At 43.4% G+C, this 23,266-nt stretch overlaps 1 protein-coding gene across 1 annotated transcript in view; it reads left to right on the forward strand.

The window, feature by feature from the left end:
- The first annotated feature begins 243 nt into the window (after window positions 1-243).
- LOC146182054 (sodium channel modifier 1-like) overlaps window positions 244-23,266 on the forward strand; it is a 28,727-nt gene continuing 5,704 nt past the window's right edge. Inside the window, exons 1-6 of the mRNA XM_084577061.1 lie at window positions 244-352; window positions 887-957; window positions 1,035-1,123; window positions 3,700-3,812; window positions 7,699-7,825; window positions 18,440-18,737. Coding sequence (XP_084433187.1) covers window positions 302-352; window positions 887-957; window positions 1,035-1,123; window positions 3,700-3,812; window positions 7,699-7,825; window positions 18,440-18,737 — 749 coding nt within the window. The 5' untranslated portion in view covers window positions 244-301. The remainder of the gene's footprint in view (window positions 353-886; window positions 958-1,034; window positions 1,124-3,699; window positions 3,813-7,698; window positions 7,826-18,439; window positions 18,738-23,266) is intronic.

The following is a 23,266-nucleotide window of genomic DNA, read 5'->3' on the forward strand; positions in this document are numbered from 1 at the left end:
GGTCAGCTGATGGTTATGCGATGGCGATACCTCGTTTCATTTTCATCCGCACTCACTTGCCGTCAATAGATAAAACATCATTGGATAAAAGCAGCGTGATGAGCTCGTACCATTTGCATTTAACAACCCATGTTCAAGAATGAAAGCGAATATTATTATGCATAAACGTTACAATATTCGCTGAAAAAAAAAAAACAGAAAAACTGCTAAATCAAAATATAGCCAGTGCTAGCCGAGCCGTAGTCAATCCAAAGTGGGCGATAGTGCTACTCTGTGCGCGATCGTATGGTGTAAACAAGAAATGTCGTTTAAAAGAGAAGGAACGGACAGAGCGCTTCTGCAAGATCTTCAGGCGAGTAATGTTTTAGGCGGGGTGTAACTTCCCGAAGCTTCACGTAGGCTGCAAGTGAAGTTGTGTTGGTGGGCAATATCCTGCACACGGTCCTGCACCTCACAGCACACTTGCGCTTTGTGTTTCGTCTACTTTGAAATGCAGCTTACGCGGATCATGTGAAGTTTAGCTCAACGGCATTGTTGACACATGTTTTATTAGCTGAAAAATGACTATTAGCTGCTGCCTCGCCTTGGTGTGTCATTGGTTAATGCGCTGGACTGCAGATTCCGAAGATGCGGGTTCGATCCCAGCCTCGACGGCCGCGTTTCTGTTGGCGTAGCAATCAAGGCGCCCATTTACGCTTGTGCACGTTGAAGACGCCCAAGTGGTGTTAAGTGCTTTTTATTACTCGGACCACTGCACAGCAGCGTCCCCAGATCCTTATTTGCTTTCGGACGTTAACCTGAGTAAACAGTTAGCATCTGATATTTTGAATCTGTTGCGGGCGAAGTTTTACAATTATTTTTCTTTTTTTGTTGTTGATGTATACAGAAGCGACGAGTTAGTGAAATCCTCGTCACCCACATTCCAGAAGACGAGGCTCTACTGTTGAAGAATGGCAAGTAAGTGTAAGCGAAGTGGCACATCTCGGCAGTGAGGATTGTATATTAATTATAACTGCTCGTGCTTTCATTTTCAGATACTCTTGCACGCTCTGCCCAAACCGACCTGTTCTGGACACTATTGAAATGCTTGCCATGCACAGGAAAGGCAAACGACACTTGATAAGTATGCTGGTTTCTTTGATATTAGAGGCGTGTCCTGAAACAAATGTCATCAACTTTGTTACAGAGAACGCGCTCACGCTCGCGTATTCCATTCTGTAAGCCGATGACAGTACATACATTTTGATTGACTGTTGTATGTGACAGGAACACATTGTGAAAGCTATTCCTAATTGCTGCTCAGCTCAATCTAAGACAAGCTGTCACTCTAGTTGATGCTTATTGATAGAGGTCTACAGCGCTTAGGCACATGGGCTGCAACACAAAACATGATGTTTTCCATGTGTCTAAGCACTGTCGAGCACTGAGTCAGCATCAGCTAGCCTCAGCTTGTATTTTTACGGTTTATTTCTCCTTCAGTGGGATTCAGCGCCTGTCTTTGCATTCTGTCTTGTGTTGTTGTCCATGTGCCTTAGTGCTGTCAACCACTACCTTGGCTTTTTTTTCTGGGCATTGTTTCGAGGTAAACATTGCCAGTTATTATTGACCTTTGTAGCTCTCGAACAGTCACAGCAAGAGGACAGGTGGAGGCCATATGTTTTGACTCAAGTCAAGGTTTTAACCTTGTCTGTCATAATCTTCTCATGTGCATATTGCAACAACTTGGATTCTCACTATCTTTGTGCGGATAGTTTGTAAGTTACCTTTGTGACCGCATAGGGCAAATACTGTCACATGCAGCATGCACCTCCCATCTACATATCTTGCTAAAATTGATGTAGCGCAGGACCAGTGGTCTACTTATTTCCTGTACTTTTCAGGAGGTTTATTAATGGTATTGTAGACTGTGTCATGTGCACTGACATATTTCAGTTTGCTGATGGCCTGAAGATTTTAGTTTTTTGGACGCCACAACAGATTGCAACGAATTGCCTAACGATGCAGATTTAATGTGTGAATGGTGTGCACGAACAATCCTAGTACTGAAGTGTAACGAAATAGTAGCCATTTCTTTCTCTAGAAGGAAGAAACTGACACCATAATCTGTAACATAGGGGGTAATCTTGCATCCTATGTTGATGTTGTCCAGTACCTGCGTGTGTATGCTCGAGTTTCCGTGCATTAGACTTTAGTGTAAGCTCTACATGGAATTTCGAGTTGAAAGACTGCCTCTTGCCTCTGTACTGCCAGGTTGGATTTCTGGAGTTAGTATGAATCTTGCAGACAGTTATGCACATATGTTGATATTGAACATGTACAAAGACATTTGAGTCGATTTGTTATGATCGGCACTTAGGGAGCCGGAGCTATTTTGAGTATAGCTGCCTATTGCCATTCCTAAGGCTTATTCAATCATTACATGATGTGGGTAACACGACGCTGTTTTCGTGACAAAATGGTTGCATGGTGTATTTGACTGTCCCATGTTGATCAGCTGAAAGCTGGGATAGCCACATGTTTAATTTGCATTTTTCTCATTTTGTGAAAAATAAAAAAGGAAGAACAATTTCCAGATTTTACATTCTGCTATCGCAGTTTTAGGAAACATACTGTTACACTTGATATCACCTGTACCAAATTACTTTTCTCGTCTTTTTTTGTGGTCACATCGAGCTCACAGATGAGAATCTTCAGGTTCTAACTACATTCTCAAAACAGCTTTTTCTGGCATTTATGCACCTTTTTCTCGGAACCTGTAGGATGCAAGTGAATTATATTTTTTTACAGATGTCAGTCCAGTCAATGCCTTTTACATGACTGATACTAGAATTACTAGCCTAAGTAAATTTGTAATTTTACAACAGAAAAAAAAAAAAGTCATGGGAGGCAATTTTAATGTACCAATAGCTTTTATTACAATTGCTCTACAGACAGTTTTCCTAAGCATTTTATCACCTCAGCTTTAAGGTTCGTAGCCAGTGAAAAAGCCAGCGTCCCGCCAAAAAAATTCTAATTGGTCGACAGTGCCATGGCGTTGTGCACAGGCTCATGTTCTCATGTGAGAATTTCAGACACTCCAGAATGCTCACGCAACGTGATACTATGCATGAAACGACTGAGATTAAAATATGAATGTAAATTAAGCATTGCTGCATGTCTTAAGTGATTTAGCTTTATAAAGAAATTTATTTTTCTTGAGTAAAATTGTTGAGAATTTTATGTGAGGTTCGAAACCACAACTCTGTGTTTGTGAACAGGACACACTACTGGGTATTCCACCCGAGGCCCACTTGTGCGGCTTGGAACAAGGAGAGGTTCATATGTATTCCGTATGGCCTCTCACATAAAGTGCCTATCTGACAAGTGTGTGCTAATAGGTATGTGTATTATTAGATTGGCCTACAGGCAAGTTTTGTGCCATACCTTTAATGTGGAACATATGTGTCTCCTCACTTTTCTTCAGCACCATGTTTCTGGAAGCTGATTATAGCACAAAAGTCAGTCATTGCAAGGCTATGCGACAATGGTCATCTCCACTGTGCAGTGTCACTGTGAAACTCTGCAGTAACAAGGTTTAGTCATAAATCCATCCAATAATTCCTGCTGTTGGCTCCTGCAAAACACACCTCGTATGCACCTTCTATAACGTGTACTTTCTTTATTGCTACCAAATAGAAGTTCTGTCTTTATCTGCCTCAGGTCTCTCTAAGCACCTATCACAGATGAAGTGGAAAGAGCAGGAATTGCAAAAGAGGCTGCAAGAAGCATATGTGACATCAGGAGCAAGACAAAGCAGCACCGACCACACTAAAGTAAGCAGCTTTGTCATGTTATGTCGCTTGCTGTGTCCTAAGATGGTTTTGTTCGTGACAAACTTGACAAAAATATGAATGAAAGTATACTAAAGAACTGCATATAGTAGGCTAGTTCACTAAGGCATCCCCTCAACCTTGGTTCATTTTGTTCTTTGTTCTCTGAGAATTCCGTCTTCCTGCCCTGTCTGTAGAATATTAAGATTGCTATATGGGAAAATATGGCAAAAACACTTAAGAAAGACAGGTTACTGGCAAAATGACTAAGCGCTATGCACTGAAAAGAGATGTAACATTCACTGTCCCTGTTATGTTCAAGTTCCAATGCTACACATGTCCTGATGAGTGCCTTCTTGATTTCGTGCCAGCCAAAGGAGCCAATTTCAGAAAACCAAGCCCTCTCCTACTGCCATTTCCTTCTTCACCTCTGCCACTTGCTAACACTTGTGCCTGCTGTATTTTGAGCAGATGGAGAAAGCACTCTGTATCTAATGGCATAGCACAGAAGCACAGCAAAACAATTTTTTGGGTTCTCTTTTTCTTTGAGAAGCATTGCTTTATGGTGGAGAATTTTGCCGTCATACCAGCAGTTCATGTTTAGAGTGGAAGCCGCCGTTATACCTAGCGGTGCTACATCATGGTAGGTAAATGAACTGAGTTATCCATATGGTTCCCATTGCAAAGCAAGCATTGTGGCAGGTATTGAATGAATGAGGCTTGCGTGGTAGGGGTATGTCGAGTTCAACGTCCCGAAGCGACTCAGGTTATGAGGGTCACCCTTGTGGAAGGGCTCCAAAATAACTTTAAAAAACCACCTTTGGTTCTTTAGAGGAGTAGAGACGCCAAATTTTCATTGTGCATGGCGGAAGTAGGTGGCAGGATAGTTAAAGAAGATACCGGTAAATTATCTAAGCAGATGAAAGATTTAATTTCTGGCAAAAAACTGTTCTAATAGCTGCCCTGCAGTTGATGATAATCTAAGGGTAGACAGAGTGTAGAATGAGTGAGGAAATTTGTTTAATTCTTGAGTTAGAGCTCATCATATTTCAATGGCTCGTCAGTGTTGGGTGTGCTTGTTGTACACTCCCCTGTATATACTACTTTGACAGGAATTCTAAATACATAATTTAGCCTGGAACAGTGCGAGAAAACATTTAACCCAGTCGAAACCACAGCAGTCATGCATGTTTTTCAGGAGCACGGTGTAGGTGAACCATAAGTGAAAGTGAGGGAAGATATTTACAGTGGCTGCTCATCGGCCACAGTCCTCCATAAAGAAAGTTATAAAATCCCTGTAAGGAAGGCTGTTCAGCAAGGAGACACAATCTGTTCAATGTTATTCACAACTTGCTTACAGAGGTATTCCAAAACATCAGTAAACTGCGATTTGTAAATGAAATTGCTTTGTTAACTAATTCAGGGCATAAAATGTAAAGGAAGATCAATGATCTAGACAGTCAAAGCAGAACAATAGGTCTAAAATTTAATGTGCAGAAAATTAATGTTCAACAAACAGCCTCAGAAGAGAATGGCAGTTCACAGCAAGTAGCGAGGTGCTGGAAGTGGTAAGGGAACATGTCTACTTTGGACAAGTAGTGACTGCAGATCCAGAGCATGAGAGTGAATGAACTGAAAGAATTAGATTGGGATGGCGTGTATTTGGAGAGTGCTTGTAGATCAACAGCAGCTTACCAGTATCCCTCAGAGCCTCAAAGAGCAGGTAAATAACTGCTGTGTTTTACCAGTACTCACTTATAAGGCAGAAACATGGAGGAACAAAAAGGGTTCAATTTAAATTGAGGACAATGCATAGGGCTGTGGAACAGAAAATGGCAGGTGTTGCGTTAAAAACACGGAAAGAGCCAAGTGGATCAGGGAACAAACGCGAGTAACTGACACTGTAGTCAAAATTGTATCACCGGCTAGCACACGCAGAACAGCGAAACATGCAACCAGCCAAGCAAGTATGATGCCAGTAGTCGAACAAAGAAAGCTCCCTTTAATAGATTAGTTGCAGAAATATATACACACCTAGGGGCGAACCGTGGCACCCTCCTGGATAGGCTAACATAACTATAACAAAAATAAAAAAAAATAAATGGGCACAGGCACTACAAGTAATGACAAGGGAAGGCAACCGATGGTCCCTCGGGCTAAGTGACCAGATTCCAAGATGACTGGATTCACAGCTAGGAGGAATTGCCTAGGCGCCTCCATGGATGCGCTCCAACTTCATGGTACAACGTAGAGTAGTGAGCAGGCTTTTCTTAGAGCACTCGAAATGTCCTGTGCAGAGCCTATAACATGGTATTTTGCAGCAGGTATTGGATTTCATGGTTGTTGCTTGTGCTGAAGCAAAGGTGCATAGAAATGAAGCAAAAAGCAAGCACATTGCTCTTATCACACCAGGTGTCCACTACGATTGGTTCGGTGCCCTGAACAAGCCTGCTCACAAATGTGCCTACGAGTAGGTTGCTTGCTCGACTGAAGTGATGGCCGCAGATAAATAACACTGGTTTTCAGCCTCCTGAATTGAAATCCAATGGTTGAAAACATACCATTGTAAACAGTCTTAGCTTTTAGCAGCGTGCAGTGACTTCACAAAAGCCTTGCTTGCCTTTAAAAGAGCAGCATTAAACCTGACATGTAGCAGCATTTTTCTGACTTTCCCATTGAGCAGGAACACTGAGTGCTAGTGAATTTGGCATCTCTAAGCACGCCCTGGAGGTGAGCGACAATCATGAGGGGTTCTGCTTGCACAGTGGACATTTGCACATGCAGACCGACAATTTCCATTCTGTCATCAATTTTTTTTTTACTCTGACCAATACAAAGTGCTTTGCTAAAACTATACACTCACCTTCAGTGAAATAATTCTATTCGATCATCATGCAGTCAGGGAAACTAGTTATTGCACCCAGGTTGATCACAGACTGAGTCCTTCGGCTGGCATTTTGGCTCGACTCCAGGGCCACCCAATAGCTTGGGAAAATCTTTCTTTAATCGCCGAGAACCTGTTTGTACTATTTCTTCTTTTATCAAATATTATACTTGGCTTCTCAGCATGCTTATTTCTGTTTTCAACCTTTTACGTTTTATATAGTAAATCATTTGTGTCTTTCTTTGATGAATACACCGCTGTGTTATGCTTGCAAAGGCGTATAGGGTGTCCAAAAGAAGTAAAAATAGAACTAACGGAGGGCCCCTAACTCTACTTAGTTACTGTGAATAAGAAAGCTTAAGGGCATGGAATCAATCATGGCCACAGCGACCGTTTTTGAATGAAGGCAAAAAGCAAGGTGCCCGTGTACTGTGCAGTATCAGTGCACATTAAAGGACCTGAGGAATTGGTGTTTCCAGAGCCTTCCACAATGGCATACCTCATAGCAGCTGAGTCACCTTGGGGTGTTAAACACTATAGGTCAAACCACACCTAACACCTTATCTTGAGTTCTTTTGTGAGATTTATTGACCACACCACATGCATGTAAACCTCCTCTTATTCCCAAGTGTCAAACGTTATCTTGCCTATAATCTCAAATTTTTGAGAGAATTCATTTAATTTACTGAGTTATTTCATTTGAGACATGCAGCAGCCATTCATCAACATTGCATCTTATGTTTTAATCACTTTCATTCCATGCATGAAGTGAATTGTGGGTTGTTAGAAATTCCTGTGTGAGGCCACATAGCTGTAACATCATTAGGTTTTCGGCGATGCCGACAATGCCTTTTGAGGCTGATGTGATGCTTAATGCTATTGCATTGAAAACTGTGCAGCAGTAACTGATTGGCTTTCTTTTGATCCTCACAGTGTGCATTTTTTCCATTGTCCTGCTTTATGAAACCGCAAAAAAAAAGTCATTCTAACCATTTTTACCTTCAGCCCTTAGGTCCTGCGTCAGCAAAGGCTACAAAAAAAGCACCACGCCTGAAGCTGATGAAGTCGGCGCCTTACAACAGCTGTTGCAAGAAAAAATTGAGCCATCAGGGAGCTGCTACAGAAGCCAAAGGCAAGCTGAACATTTGCTTGCTTTCTTTGCAGTGAGCTGCTAAACGAGAACCAGATCCTGCTTTTGGCTTGGCAAACATGTTAAGTACAGCTTATTACTATCAATCTTAAATGCATTAACCAGTGCTGCTTTGACACTTATTCATAAAGTGCCAAGACAGTAATACTACTGATGGTCAAAGCTTTAATACCAATAGCACATGAAATGATTGCAGTCGCAGTCGACAAGATAAATGGGGATGCGAACATTGTGGTTCTCTTCACGTGACCTTGCGTAACTACGGATGTTACTATCGTTGAGTCCAGAAGAAAGATCTTTCATTTCTGGCCCTTAGGCGCCCCTAAGCTTTGTCTGTCAACCCATGACTGATATTGCTCTCACAGGTAGATGATTGACAGCGAGAAAACTGTCACACTCAGCTGAACAAATATAGCATGGCACTTTAGCAGCAAATGTGAAAACTTTATTTCTTGGACTACCTAGAGTCACTAGTGCTGCTATTACAAACCATGTGCTGTTCACATCAGTCTACAAAAAACTCCAACCTGCCATCTGGGAAGAGTGAGACATTTTTACCGGCATTCCCGAACTTCCTCTCTGGTCCTGCTTCAATGTGCACACTGAATAAGGAGTGCCGATTAGTACTTGGGATGGTTGAGCACAGCTTAAACCTTATAAATAAATAAGCTTTTGATGCACTGGGTCTCTGGTCAGTGCTTGAGGGCTGTCTACCTGAAACATGCTTTTACATATGGCGATTCACTGTTGAGGTTAGTCATGTGGCTTAGGCTGAGACCAAGGCACCCCCAGTAATGTTTAACAGTTGCTGGCATGTTTTGAATATGCCTCAGCTCCAGACAAATTCACATAGTATCGGGATATTTGAACGAAGTTTTCGGAGTAGTTGAGAAAGGTAGTTATAGTTTTTGCTCTGATGTTACAGCTTATCAGAGCTGAAGCTCAGTGCTAAAGCATTCCGATGAGGTCTACTAAGAAGCTTTTCTTCTGCTTTACCCCTATCAATGCTTTTTTTTTTTTTCTTCTTCTTCATTATCTCGCCTCCCTTATACCATGGCCACTCAGTGAAAGTGCACTAGTAGTTGCGGCTCGTCATGTCGCCTGAAACGGGTGTTGTGCCTCCTAGTTCACATCACCACCGCTGTGGCACCACTGCTGCATACAAAGCACAGTGCTTTCATCGAAGTGTCAGTCTGGTTGGCACTTGACAGTTTCAAGATTTAAGACATGTGCTTCAGAAAATATGAATTATGACATATGCAGGTTTGGGATCGATCGCAGCATGCCACTGTCGCTGCGCTGCTTCAACAGACTCATGCACTTGCCTTTACGCCAAAAAAGAGCTATGCTGCAGTGGGCATAACTTGTGTGTGCGTATCAGTGACTGATCACACATTTTTTTTAGACATTCTAAACGCATGAAACTTAATAGAGAACTTATGACATGTAATTATCCAATCTTGGCACATGTTTTTCCAGGCCAATTACTTATGCCATGTACTTTTTGGTGCACTTACGCTTCTGGATGCTGTGCTGTTCAGCAACATGTTATAACTTATTCGTATGTACCTAGTTTAATGATCATTCTAATGGGTAACAATTAAAAATACTATTGTGCAGCAATTTTCACAGAAAAAAAACTACAAGACAGCCAGTTTAGCAAGGAGCCAAGCTTGGTCAAGTTTTCCTTTTCATTTCGAAGTCATGGCAGCTATGCAAAAGTTGGAAGATCCTTTGAAATGTGGAGAACTTTCCTCTAAATAAGTTTATTTGCAGGTACTTAGGGGAACGGGCTTGAATATCTACAATATGTCCGCAGTTTCTTTCCGACAGCACTTGGGCTTTTATTATCAGTGTACAGTCAAACCCGAATATAATGAACTCGGATAGAGCGAATTATGTTTTATATTGAACACTCGAATTTCAACTAGCATTATGCATATAAAATGTATTTTTCATAACGAACTACACATCGCATATAGTGAACTCAGCGCGTGCGATCGGTCGTCAAACGCCCGCCAATGGGCGGGCCTTTGTGCCGGCTCCGAGTACTCTCCGGGCAGCCCACGCCGCCGGGCCTTAATACTTCTTGCGCATGCTGTTGTCAGATGGGAGGGGGATTGGCGACGGCTCCGTTCCCCAAGGTCTCGAGCAGCGCATACGTCGTCACGCGCCCGCTAGGGTGCTTCTGCGCCGATTCCGCGTTGTCTCCAGGCGGCCTCGGCCCGTGCCGCGCTTCCGTAAAACATCCGGCGCTACATCCTGCAAGATGACGATGAAGCAGCAGCGTGCCCTACCACTTTCCGACAAGCTGGAGATAATTCGCCACGTTGGCCGCGGCAAAAAAGTCTGACGAACGTTGCTGCGCATTTCAAAATTCCGCGGAGCACCATTCTGAAAAACCAGTCGGTCATCAGAGGCAATGCACAGGAACGACCAAATGGTGACGGCTTTCGCCACCGCAAGCTGGCTTACGACCAAGTAGAGAAAGCGCTGTACCAATGGTTCTTGGACGTTCGCGCGTGAAATCTGCCTGTCTCTGGCCCCATGCTGCAACAGAAGGCAAAAGATTTTGCCTTCGTTCTGGACGTCGAGGTGTTTACGGTGGGCAGTGATTGGCTGCAACGATTTAAAGACCGCTACTCCATCACCGGAAAGGTGGTTGAAGGTGAAAGCCAAGCAGTGGACGCTGAGAGTGCTGAGAAGTGGGTGCAAGACGTGTGGCGTGCTGTCACGGAGAGATACGAACCGTGCAATATTTTTAACACCGACGAGACTGTCTTGTTTTGGCAACTGCTGCCGAGCAGAACCTTGGCGGTAAAAAATGAGAAGTGCCGTGGCGGTAAATTGAATAAGGCCCGAGTCACCGTTCTTCTCACAACAAACATGGACGGTTCATCAAAGCTGCGGCTGCTTGTCATAGGCAAGTTCAAGTCACCTATGTGCCTGCGAGGATGCACTTCACTCCCAGTCACATACAACTCAAATTCACATTGTTCGAAGCGTGACTGGGACGAGGAACTTGCAACGAGCGGGCGCAAGATTTGCCTCCTCCTTGATAACTGTTCTGCGCACCACTGCGGCGTCACGCTGAAGAACATCGAGCTTTGTTTCCTGCCACCGAACGCAACAGCGGTTTTGCAGCCCCTCTATCAGGGGCTGCTTTCAAGCTGGGCTACAGGAAATGCGTTATGAGCGGCTGTTGGCGAAATTGCGGGTTAACGACGAGCTCAAGATTAATTTGCTAGCCGCCATAGAAATGATTAACCGTGCCTGGCAAGACTTGAAGCAATCCACAATCCGCAACTGCTTCCACCATGCTGGACTACGTCGAGAGGATGCAGAAGCTGCTAGTGAAGCGCACACTGTGCAAGATGACAGTGATGTTGCCACGCTGTGGGGAGAACTCGCTGATGTTCCGGACGCTGTGCCCGAAGAAGTTGCCCTAGAGGATTTTCTCACTGTTGACGACAACGTAGCCATGATAGCGAGCCCGTTGGACTCGGAAATTGTTGCCGACATGCTGGCTTCTGGTGCGAACGAGGAGCCGCTGCCGGAAGACGATCGCCCTCGCCAAACATTGCACGAAGCCCTCGCTGCTACCGATCTGCTGCACCGATACTGCTCCGGAATACAGGGAAGTGGACTGGAGTTTGTGGAAATGATGTCGCGTGTGGAAAGTGCGATTCTCGCTGATGGAGTTAAACACAGTGTTCAGGCGAAGATCACTGCCTACTGCAAATAAGTGAGCATTTATCTGCAATAAATTTATTTTGTAGATTCATGGTGAGCGGCACGGTTTTTCTTTAGTTAGTGCGTTTTTGCTGCGCTGTTCCGGACATCGTGTATAACGAATTCGGTACTGAAGTTCGTTATAAACAGGTTTGGCTATAGTGAAATACTTTATATAGCGAACAAATTGCGTTAAATTATGCAGTTCGTTATAACTGGGTTTGACTGTGTAGCTACGCGGTAGAGCTTGAGAGCTTGTGTGCAAAGATTACTTACGAAAACCACTGCCGCTTTAAAATTTCACATATTATGCTCGGTTCGTTTCAGTTCGAGCACTATACACAGCACTGCTCACGTGTGTATAATTCTTAGCACTTTCAGATTGATTGATGCAGCCCATTTTTGTCAGTAGTCGTCATATCAGATTCCTCATAAATATCTCGCAGAATTCCATAATACAGATGTGGTCTGCACTTTCACAATGAGCTGTAGAAATGAGGAATTGCAAAAAACAATGCGCTACATAGTTTGTTTCTTTGTCTGACCTCCAGGCAGTTCATTACCTTACTAACAAAGGTGTATGTAGAGTGCATAGAGGAGCTACTTCCATTTATGGATACCTCAGTTGTCTATCGCAGATATTTGGCGCCCTATTGAGCCGTCACATTCAGCTGGAGTTCTTTGAGCCGTGCCATTAGCATAATGGTCAGTTTGCCATTGCTTCTTCTTTGCTTGCTTTCATGTTGCATGTAATGTGGATAGTTTGGAAACATGGCTAGTGGAGAGCACTGACAGAAGGAGAGTCTTTAGTTTATTGTACGTGTTGCAGTCCTCATATTTTAGATCCAAGGTGTGTAACTGGTCGTTCTTCATTTGGTTCCCACCTGCTTCTTCTCCCATTGGTGCCCTCTCCTAGCAAGTCTTTTAATGTGTTAGCAGGGTTACATGCCACTTTTCTTTTTTTTTTTGACGATGTTCACGCAGTGGAAAGCACTGTGCCGACTCGATGCCGAGCTGCAGATACATAGAGCGAAGAAGTCACCGTATATCTTTCAATGGGAAAATAAGGGTAATCAACAAGTGGAAATAACTGCAAAGTGAAGTCTGTGAGAGTAGTGACGCTGTCTAAAATCGAAGTGGTCATTTCGACACTACTTTGCTATTTGTAGCAAGTGTACCTAGTTACGTCTCACAAAGACTTGCATGTTTGAGTGACTGAAGACGCATGCCTCTTAACGCTGTCACGTCATACTTTTAAAAGCGGAGCCTTAGTGTCCTCATCATTTTTTTACACTACACTGCCGGATGTTATGAATCTCATGGGAACTGTTAGTAATGAATCGTCAGATGTTTCCTTGCATTGGTGCTGCACCCTGGCACAGAGCAGTTGCGTAGCATGGTGCCGTTGGCACACAGGTACCGATCACATGCACACATAAAACTAGCAGAACTAGGCACCAGGTAGAGCAATCACTGTGAAAATGCTCCAACGCAGAGGGCGCGCTCCTTTTGAGATGTATTACCACACAACCTGACGCCACTTTGTGCTGGAGTAATGGCGTCCCCGTGGTGAATGATGGCGAAAACTAATTTCTTCCAGCACGCCCTTCCCCAGCGATTGAGATGTGGTGCGACGGGCAGCATCAAGTGCACTTGCATTCAGCGGCCATGCTTATACTGTCATGGCGACAATAATCCAGAGCACATGTTGCAGGTCAGGTTCCTCTTTTAGCTCATTTAGGAGACATTAGGCAAAAATTAACTTATACTGTCATGGCGACAATAATCCGGAGCACATGTTGCAGGTCAAGTTCCTCTTTTAGCTCATTTAGGTGACATTAGGCAAAAATTAAAATGCACTTGCGACATGTGGGGGCAAATGGTGACGGTATGCTCACGCATAAATGAAAGAAGGCTTTCTATCTCATTGTCATAATGTACAAGAACAGGTACAGAATGGTGAAGCATGCTTCACGTTAATTTGGCTCGGACTCTACGTAAAGTCACTACCACCTGTTCTGAGAGTTCCCCCTTTTGTTAAGTTTTGCTTGGCACATCTACTTTACATCTTCTGCACCGATATTATGAATGAGTGCAGGAAAAGCAGAAGCAATACTTGCTGTAGTATATACATGCTATTTTACTCGCACTGAAATGCTGAGCTCATAAAATTGTTGGTGCTTTGCTAAGTGTGTTCAAGACTTCAGTATGTTGCGGTGTTGGCAGACTGGATGCTCAGTGGGTTTCGCAAAGCTAGCACAAGTTCTAAATGCCAGCCCTGAAGTCAGTCAGTAAAGTCAGTCTATTGGTGAGAATTTGGACAACTGCATTAGGTTTCTCCGGGGCTACAAATCACCTTGTCGAAGTTTCGGTCAGCAGGCTAAAGATCTCCGCCGGTAGGTTTCAAACACAGGCCGAAGGAAAGAGATGAGTTTTGCTGACCATTGCATTCAACCACTGCGCCATCTTGGTAGCCGGTTCCTTCATGTGCTTAGCTGCAAATCTTTCACACTACACTTCGGAGTGTGCTGTTTCCATCTCCTCTAACAAAGTTGTGCTAAATACCTCAATTAGGCTGGTGTCATGCTGATAAAAACTTAAAGCACCCATTAAATATTTGCTAAACTCGAAATTGCAAAGCAGAGCTAAACTAAGCAAAACTTAGCCAAATAAGTGCTAAATTGTACTTGTGCATGTATATTGATGCTTAGCCAAGCTGAACTGCTGATTAAATTCTTTTGTTTTTCCCTGCTTTCTGAAATGCATAGACCAGAAAGTGCTGCAAATAATTTTACCCCCTCCCTGTTCACCCACACACACCATGGAGGGACCAGAGCATGCTTATGGTTTCTGTGACAATGTGGAATCTCAACGAACAATACATGTCAGCCTGTGTAATAAAAACAGAAGTAAAACAGGCCTGAAGCATGCAAGAATTTCTTGTGATGATCCTGTGGTATGCCCCTGCCGGGATGGCGCAGAGGTTATAGCAGTCAACTACTGTTCCCAAGGATGCGGAATCGAACGCTGTCTCGGCAGCCACTTTTCGATAGAGGTGTAAAGCAAGACGCCCATGTGCTGTGCGATGTCAGTGCACGTTAAAGAACGCCATGTTGTTGAAATTTCCAGAGTCCTCCATTACGGCATCTCTCACAGCCTGAGTCGCTTTCGGATGTTAAACCCCACAAACCAAGCCGATCCTGTGGTATGGAGGGCGTGCTGGAATTGCACATGACACAAACATTCACAAATGACACCAGCATTGATTTTCACATCATTGCTTGACATGCTACCACAAGTTCTCAGTGGTCATTGGTTTTGAGGTTTGCTGGGAAAGCCAACCTAAAAGGGCTCTGCGGTATTCAGTTTTTGTTTCCAGTAAAAGTTCATTCTTTAATGGCCCGAAACGCCAATTTCGCATTGTGCTTTGCGTGCCTTGCCAGTGTTATGTTGAACCTAAACAGTGCAAGAGAATGTTGAACTGGCCAACCTGGAATGTTTTCAAGTGCGAACATGTCAAAACACAGGCATTGCTTTACTAGCTGTCTTCACAAACTATAATGCAGTACTGTAAGTACTTCCATGTTGAAAAAGGATTGCCCATCAGCATCACGATTCAGCGCAGTAACTGGCAGGTGAAGAACATCCAATCCGTTGCATTCCCCCTTTGAACCCTCAAAAAGTTATGAGCATTCCTCTGGTGACACGGCTGGACGCTGGTTGATTGGTCGGAGGTGCACTGATTTCTCTTACGCTGTCTCTGGGGCGCATTATTGGTCGATGTGTTACGTGACGCCACAAGACCAGATGACATGGTCAATTTGAAAAGAGTTGCCAACTCGAGCAGCTTCTTTCGTATACAGTTGAATCTCGCCACAACGAATACCGCCACAACGAAATTTCCGCAACAACGAATAATTTTTTATTCCCCGCGAGTATCCTATAAGAATTAATGGCCTAAATTTCTCTGCACAACGAACCATTTTTGCAGAGCGTTTCCGCTTCAACGAAATTTTCGCGTTCAAAATCGAAACCGAAACTAGTTTTATTGGCGAGAAGTCCAAGTCAAATCCAAAGCCACATTAAGCATGAAATCACGTGATTGCAGTTCCGCCATTTTGGCTTTGTGTCGTGGTCGCGTTGTTCACTCGCTGCCTTTCTCTTCGACAACGACGAGTTTTCATCCGCAGGACACGATGGCAACGCAAGTGAAAAAACGCAAAACTCTTTCCCTTGAGCAAAAAGCTCAAATAATCGCCCAAGCAGAAAGCGGAAGGAAGAAAGCGGCAATTGCTGAAGACTTCGGAATTCCTGCAAGTTCGCTGTCAACGATTCTAGGCAATAAGGACAGCGTGAGAATGGCACTTGCTTCAGGCACATCCTCGAAGCACAAAAAGGTGACGCGGCCCCTCCATGAAGAGTTGGACAAAGCAGTGCATGCGTGGTTTGTGGAAGCACGAGCCAGCAACGTCCCCCTGTCCGGAAGCATCGTCCAGCAGAAAGCCTTGAACTATGCATGCCTACTTGGCATTGATGATTTTAAAGCCAGCATTGGCTGGCTAAACCGTTTCAAGGCCCGCCATAACATCGTTGGAAAAGTGTTGTGCGGCGAGTCAATGTCAGCAGACGTGGACGGAGCAGCTGCTTGGAAGGCGAGTAACATGGCCGGAATTTTAAGCAACTTCGCGCCTGCAGACATTTACAACGCCGACGAGACCGGGCTATTCTACGAGATGTTGCCGGCTAGGACGCTCGACTTCAAGGGGCAGCGCTGTCACGGCGGCAAACACAGCAAAAAACGCATCACAGTGCTGCTTTGCACAAACATGGATGGCTCGGACAAGCATCCGCCGTTAGTCATAGGCAAAAGTGCCAAGCCGCGCTGTTTTAAGGGAACTCGTAGCCTACCTGCGCAGTACAAGGCGAACAACAAGTCATGGATGACCCGCGTTATTTTCACCGAGTGGATGATGGCATTCGACCGCGACATGAAGCGGCAGGGCCGTAAAGTTTGCTTGCTTTTGGACAATTGTTCAGCGCATCACTCCGACGAAGTCAAGCTCACTAACACGGAGCTGAGGTTTTTCCCTCCCAATTGCACGTCTGTCTTACAGCCTCTCGATCAGGGCGTGATTCTTAGCCTGAAGCGCGCTTACCGCGGGAGGTTAATTCAGCGGCTGCTTTTTAACACTGAAACCGGCCGAGACACGAAGGTGGACTTGTACGTGGCACTGCAGATTATGTCTGCTGCCTGGAGCACACTGGGGCGCTCAGTAATTGTGAACTGTTTCAGGCACGCCGGATTTGCCGAAGGTCGACCCGTACACTCTGCTGGCCTAACACCAGGCGTTACAGACGACGACGACGAAGAGGCGTCACCGGCTCCGGGGATCGCGGCCGCCTGGAAAACGCTGGGAGAAATAGGAACCGTGCCGCCTAATCTCGAGCTCGACGAATACATCGGCGCTGACGCTTGTGTTGTTGTTCACGAAGATGTGAGTGATGAGCAGATCATAAAAGCTGCCCGGAATGATAAGGACTCTTCCGATGAAGAAGACGACGACGTACAGGAAGCGCCGGCTGCGGCAACCGCCGTACAGGTGATGGACGCTTTTGATGTCATCAGGAATTTCGTTGCTGTCCGAGACGACGATGTTGCAATGGGTTTGCTGACCGAGTGCGAAAATCGCGTGACGGCGTTGCTCGCCGTGAAGCGTAAGCAAACCAAGCTTCCAGATTTTTGGCATTAAACGCCTTTGCTGCTGCTTGGGCAATTCTTTCTGCGTTTCACGTCAAATTTTTGCGATAACGAAGTTCCGCGAGAACGAATTTTTTTTCGTGCACCGTGAATTTCGTTATAGCGGGATTCAACTGTAGTAGACAAAATGGGAATCAATTACAGTGGACCCTTGCACCACTCGTTCGAAGCATCGCCTACTTGAAAAATCGTGAGCATGCCTCTGGGAGCTGGCGTGGGTGCGTCCACTTCTCTGACTGCAAGGCTGTGATGATCCCACTGAGTTCGATACCTTCACCTGAAAGATATGTAGGCGGCTATACGACATCCAAAGTGGTGTAGGTCACCTAAAAGGAAGTTGCTACAGCATAATAATTGATTCAAAAACTAGCGAACGAGTAAAACTGCGCGAAAGAAGAGACTGAAGGAACCCGTGCCTTTTATCACTTGTTTACATAGGTGCAATGACATAATCATATATCATTGATGTAGCAATTAATGCTCTCGTTTATATGCCGCATGAATCCTATTGATTGTTTATGAATTCCTTTTGCACATATTTGTAAGCCTAACCTACTTGGCTGTTCGCTTGCAAGAAGCATTCACAGAATCCTTGACCTTGCTGAGCTTAAATCAAACAAGGAAAATTCGTAATTTTCTTGGGATTCAATACATCTGCTGCCAAATAAAAAACAAGATAACTAGAAAGAGCCACAGAATTAATTTTTTTTTTACCAGAAACATAAGCTGAATGGAATTGTTCTCACCGCATGTCCTAAAGTCCGAGATCTGATGTCTAAGATCATCGTTCAGTTTGAGTCTCAGTTTCTTTCAGACAACAGTGGTACTTCCTTTCTCATGGATGCTTGTTTCCATTGGTGTTGAACTGCTTGCAGAAGCAGCAAATCTAGCAATTAAAGACTTCAGCCATCACTTTACTTCGCAAATTTATTACTGTTGAGTTCAACTTTACGTTTGGTATTTTACAGAGGATGTGCCATTGTAGACACATAAAGTGAATTCTTGTTTTATTCTCTGTGGTTTAAAATTTCTCCATTAATATGGAATTATGATCTGCTCTTAGTGCTTAATTCTCTCCTCACCTTTTCTTTATTCCAATTTTCTAGGGGGCGACAACCGAGTGGCCGTGCCATCCACATCACAGAATCCAGAAAACCCTTTGGTTAAGGCCTACATCAAGAAGGTTCAACAAAAAAATAGTTTTTCCACTGCCGTTGAACAAAGCAAGCGTAACAGCACTCTAACTTCTTCTACAAGACCTCTGCCAGATGACAGTGGGCAGAGTGCAGCAGCTCAATCTATGCCAAAACGTAAAAGGCCTGCCACAAAAGAAATAATGGGAGATCTCACTGAAGAAGAAGCCAAGGAAAAGGCAAAAGCACAGTACTTCCTCAACTTGAGAATGTGAGTACAACACGTTTCGCTATCTTATGCTGTAATAAAGAACTGTAAAGTACACCTGTTCTCTACTGTGCATTCAGATACCAAGCTTCTTGTTAAGAGGCCTGTTTGGTGTTGCATGCAGCTTTAGTTGCCCAGGTATGAAAAAACACGTGAGAAATTGTGCATCATGCCACTGCTTTTGTTGAAAGTATCACTGCATTTTTTATTGGATTGCATAGCCTGGGGTGCTCTTGCTTATTCTTTTTTTATGCAAATTTATCTGTTAGTAAGCATGCCGACTGCAGTGGTGCAGTAGTTAGGGCGATCAACTGTTGAACCCAAGGACACCGGATTGTATTCCGGCTGTGGTGGCTGCTTTGAATGGGGGCGGAAAGCAAGGTGCCCGTGTGCTGTGCGTTGTCAGTGCAGGGTGAAGAACTTCAGGTGGTCAAAATTTTCGGAGCCCTCCACTACAACTCCCCCCTAGACTGAGCTGCTTTGAAATGTTAAACCCCACAAACCAAACCAATCCTAATCTTCTTGCAAACAAGCTGCTAAGCATAATTACTTTCCACCTAAGTTTCGTTTAGTACCTGCTTCATGTGGCCTAAATGTCATAAAAACATAAAAAGCATTAATGGCACCACTATACTGGTGCCCACCTCTAGTCATGTAAAAAATAAAAAATAGAACTGAAATTATTGCAAATTGATTAAGCATGTCTATTTATTAGAATACAGTGTGTATACTGTACATGGACACTGGAAAGGACGATATTCTTAGCTTGGGATTAATAATGCATTGTTGCTTTGGAGGGTACAGAGACCACAGATATTGAACAATAAATGAAAGCATGTGTTTTTTTTTTTTCTCAATGTTGAAGTGTTCTTGCCTATTTATCTTAATTTATTTATAGTGGGAGTGCTTCTATTGGAAGTGGCGTTGACAGCTTAAGTAACCTGGAAAATAATTCTGATTTCTTGTTTCAGATAACGGTAACACTGGCAAAATTAAGTGTAGAGTTTCAGGGGCAATTCATATAGTTTGCAGCTACAATCACATTTGTAGTCTATTAGTTCAGTCCGTAGTAGAGGCAGTATTCAGCATTTTGACCAAAACGTCCTTGCATTGTGGCCATGTGCTCACATTTTGGCGATTGTTTTAATCTTTGCTTATGCCAAGAAAGGGCTATTCATTCTTGTAGCCAGTAAAGACTTGATTTTCCTTGCTGATTGTGTAATCTTGAGCATCTTTTGTCATAAAAGAAAGGCCAATTTGCAGCGTAATATATTTGAAACTTGGGTTTGATTTTTTAACGATTGTGGCAGAAGGAAGCTGTGTGGCCTTAGGGTTGAAGCAAAGATGATTCTGCCAGCCCCTATTCAGATAAGCAGCATTATCTTATTATCTTCACTGTGTCAGGCAATGAAGATATGGAGCTATGTAGGGCAGTTATCGCTAAATGTTTGGACTCCTTCATTCCAGGACTGCTAGATATGTTTCTGTCCCTTTTGTTTCAGAGGCACGACAAACTCTTTCTTTTTAAGTCTGGTAATGTGCCAAGAAGGATTTAAAGAGACAAATTATTGCAGATAATTTTCACTTGCTTTCTAAAAAGTAGCTTCCAATGTTGTATGGCATATTTCTGAATCTTGGTGACATTTAGATGAGTGCTCTTTTTCACAAACAAAGCACTGTTCAGTGAGGCTGTTTCTGTTCTGTAGGCTATCAGCTTGGCACCAGACACAATTGGGGATATTGTTGTACAAGATGAGATTTCAAGCTGCTCCTATTATTAATTATATGGCAGAAGCCCACGTTTTCACAAAATTTCTCATTATGGCTGTTCTAACTGCATGAGCCACAGTAATTCCTAATTTGCTATCATACCAGAGCAGCAGCTCATGAATTGGCTTATTATATTAGTATAAGGTGCTCTTTCTAGTGAAGGAATGTTCTGAAGCTTGATAGAATGGATTAATGTTGTCACGACTGAGCCTGCATCATAATGCCATGGTCAGTATGCTGAGTTGTCTCTCCATCTTGCTGTGAAATAGTACAAGTCTTTTGTAATGGGCTTCTTTTTGTGCAGCTTGAGGCCTTTTTTTTAACTTGAAGGAACTGACAGGTGAACGTTAAGAACCCAGATTCTTTTATGCGTGTGCAACTGAGAACTTGTGTCCAAGTTGTTAAATTCTGCAACAGTTTTGTTATGACAGCTGCAGAAGATTTTTACCGACAATTTTTCGACCAGTAGATGCAGCCGTTATGTGTCCCAGTGCTGAAAACCATAATCAGCGAGAGTGGCAGCAACTGCACCCTTACAAAAGCGATAAGCATAAAACTCCCAGAAAATGATTACACAGTTTTTGTAATGCTTAGAGTTACTTGGAGTTTTCACAACAAACCTTTTTATGGCACAGCATTTTATCAGGCCAGGGTTACACCTCTCTAACCAAAAAAATGCAAAACGCCGTAGCACCACATTTTAGCATAAGCTCAATGCGCGTCATTTCTCTTTCTAAGGGAGCACTGCTATTTATCGATGAGTGTGCCGGAGAGAATGTCAACCATGAAAAGTGTGATCATCACTTGTGAGTGAAGAACATGAAGCTCTAGACAACATATAAGTACTTATCCTTTCACCAAGACATAGTCATGTGGTGGGAAACACTAATAAGGTTTTGTTGCATGATGTCACTTCATCTCATTGAGTAATTTTAAATGCTTAGGAAATTATAAATCCCCATTTCCTCTATCTATATCCCTTTCAGGCATGGATTATTATCTGTAGGGGTAAATATTGCCGAGAAGCATGCCTAGATTGCATGGAAAAAATTTTCCATCCTACCAGGTGTTTAATTTTGCACCTTTTTTTTTCAAGGGCTCATTTCTACACATCATGACTCTGCATTGGTTTCAAGGTTTAAATTGCACTGCCTGTCATGAGCACTTCCAATGTAAACAGTTCAGCATATTTTAATTGTTATGAAATGGAGGTTGGTCTTTTTGGTTTAAACCTAAAGTAACTGTTAAATTCCACTGAATTCTCTTTCGGATATTTGGTTCCAACTGAAAAAGAGTCAGTATCACTGAAATGCATGCCATAGCAGGAATGCTGTTTAGTAGTTAGTCAATCAAAGGGAAAAATTGACAAGAGCCAGAGGCAATATTGTACAGTGGTACCAATAAATGAGCAGTGTGAATGTGTATTTTAATTGTTTGAAGTATTGCTCTGCTAGCTTACACGTCTCTGTCTGTAGAGCGAGTGTTACCACATCCCAACTATTTGTTAGCGAAGCAATGTGTTCGCTGTCATTGCCTGCTTAGCGTAGTTGGTTGTCTAAGTAGGTTTTTTGCCCACATACCAGGATGGGGACTGTTAATCATGTGCTAGCATCGTGAACAAAGAAGCATGTTCCATTTACCATGATAGTTGAGCAGTAGTACCACTGCTGCCATCAGTTTGCCGACCACTTGATGTCCTGCACCGTTGCTCAGCTTGGCACTATGACCCAGTTCTTAGAAGTTAAGCAGAAGTTGAACATGTCTGTTCTTAGCAGTTAAAGGAGTACAGGCACATATTTTGGAGAGTTTGCTCTACTGCATTCATTTTAAAATTTTGCATCATTCCTGGAATAATGTGTTGTTCCTGTAGTAATCACTGTTGCCATCATCATCGTACCCAGGCATGAGAGAACTATGTTATCACCGCACCCAGTCACTGTTCACGTAAAACTGCAACACACTATCGTGCTGTACAGTAAACATTGTCGTTTTCATTAAGTTTCAACTGCAAAACATTCTCGCTCTGCGCACTGAGCACTGTCATCTTCATGAAGTTTCACCTACGCCGCTCCTTCATTTGACCTAGATAAGCACTCAATACACATACGCCATCTTACTAAAGACAGACAGCAGCCGTGCCAGACAGGCTGCCGAGACCATCGAACAACTAGAAGCCAGACTAGCTCGTTGCCGAGAAGCTCACCAGGCGCAGAAGTGAGCCAAGGTTGAAACGGTAGCAGCACCTGCTGCGGCTGCGACCGATGGCTTACGATCATGAAATAATTATGGAAGGATAGTTGAACATCTACAATTTTTCGGTTGCATTTTTTATTTCCTGTAATGATGTGTAATGCATTGTTATACACGAATTACCACATGGAATTTGCTTACCAGCACTGACTATTTATAATCAAATTTCTTCTCCCACCTGATTCGGTTTCGGTTTCAACAACCGAGCGATAACTATGATATTAAAGGACCTGCATAGGCCATGTAAAGGATGCGAAAATTATAATTGTTTCTTTTTCACCTGTTCTAATCCTGGCTCTTGAGGCAGGCTAGCTTCAGTAGTGTAGCGAATGAATACAATGAAGGAGTGAATAAATCGAAGTTTTTCATCCCTCATGTGACTTATGTGCAACGTAGTTGTCATAACAATCACTCAGCTGTTGAAAAGAAAACAGTTAAGAGAAAACAATTCAGTTATAAATTAGTTAGCAGCCGTAGTCCAATACCATGGCATGATCCATGTGTAACAACAG

Source organism: Amblyomma maculatum, chromosome 8 (assembly GCF_055883805.1).
Source record: "Amblyomma maculatum isolate TAMU_Amacu chromosome 8, ASM5588380v1, whole genome shotgun sequence".
Lineage (NCBI taxonomy): Eukaryota > Metazoa > Arthropoda > Arachnida > Ixodida > Ixodidae > Amblyomma > Amblyomma maculatum.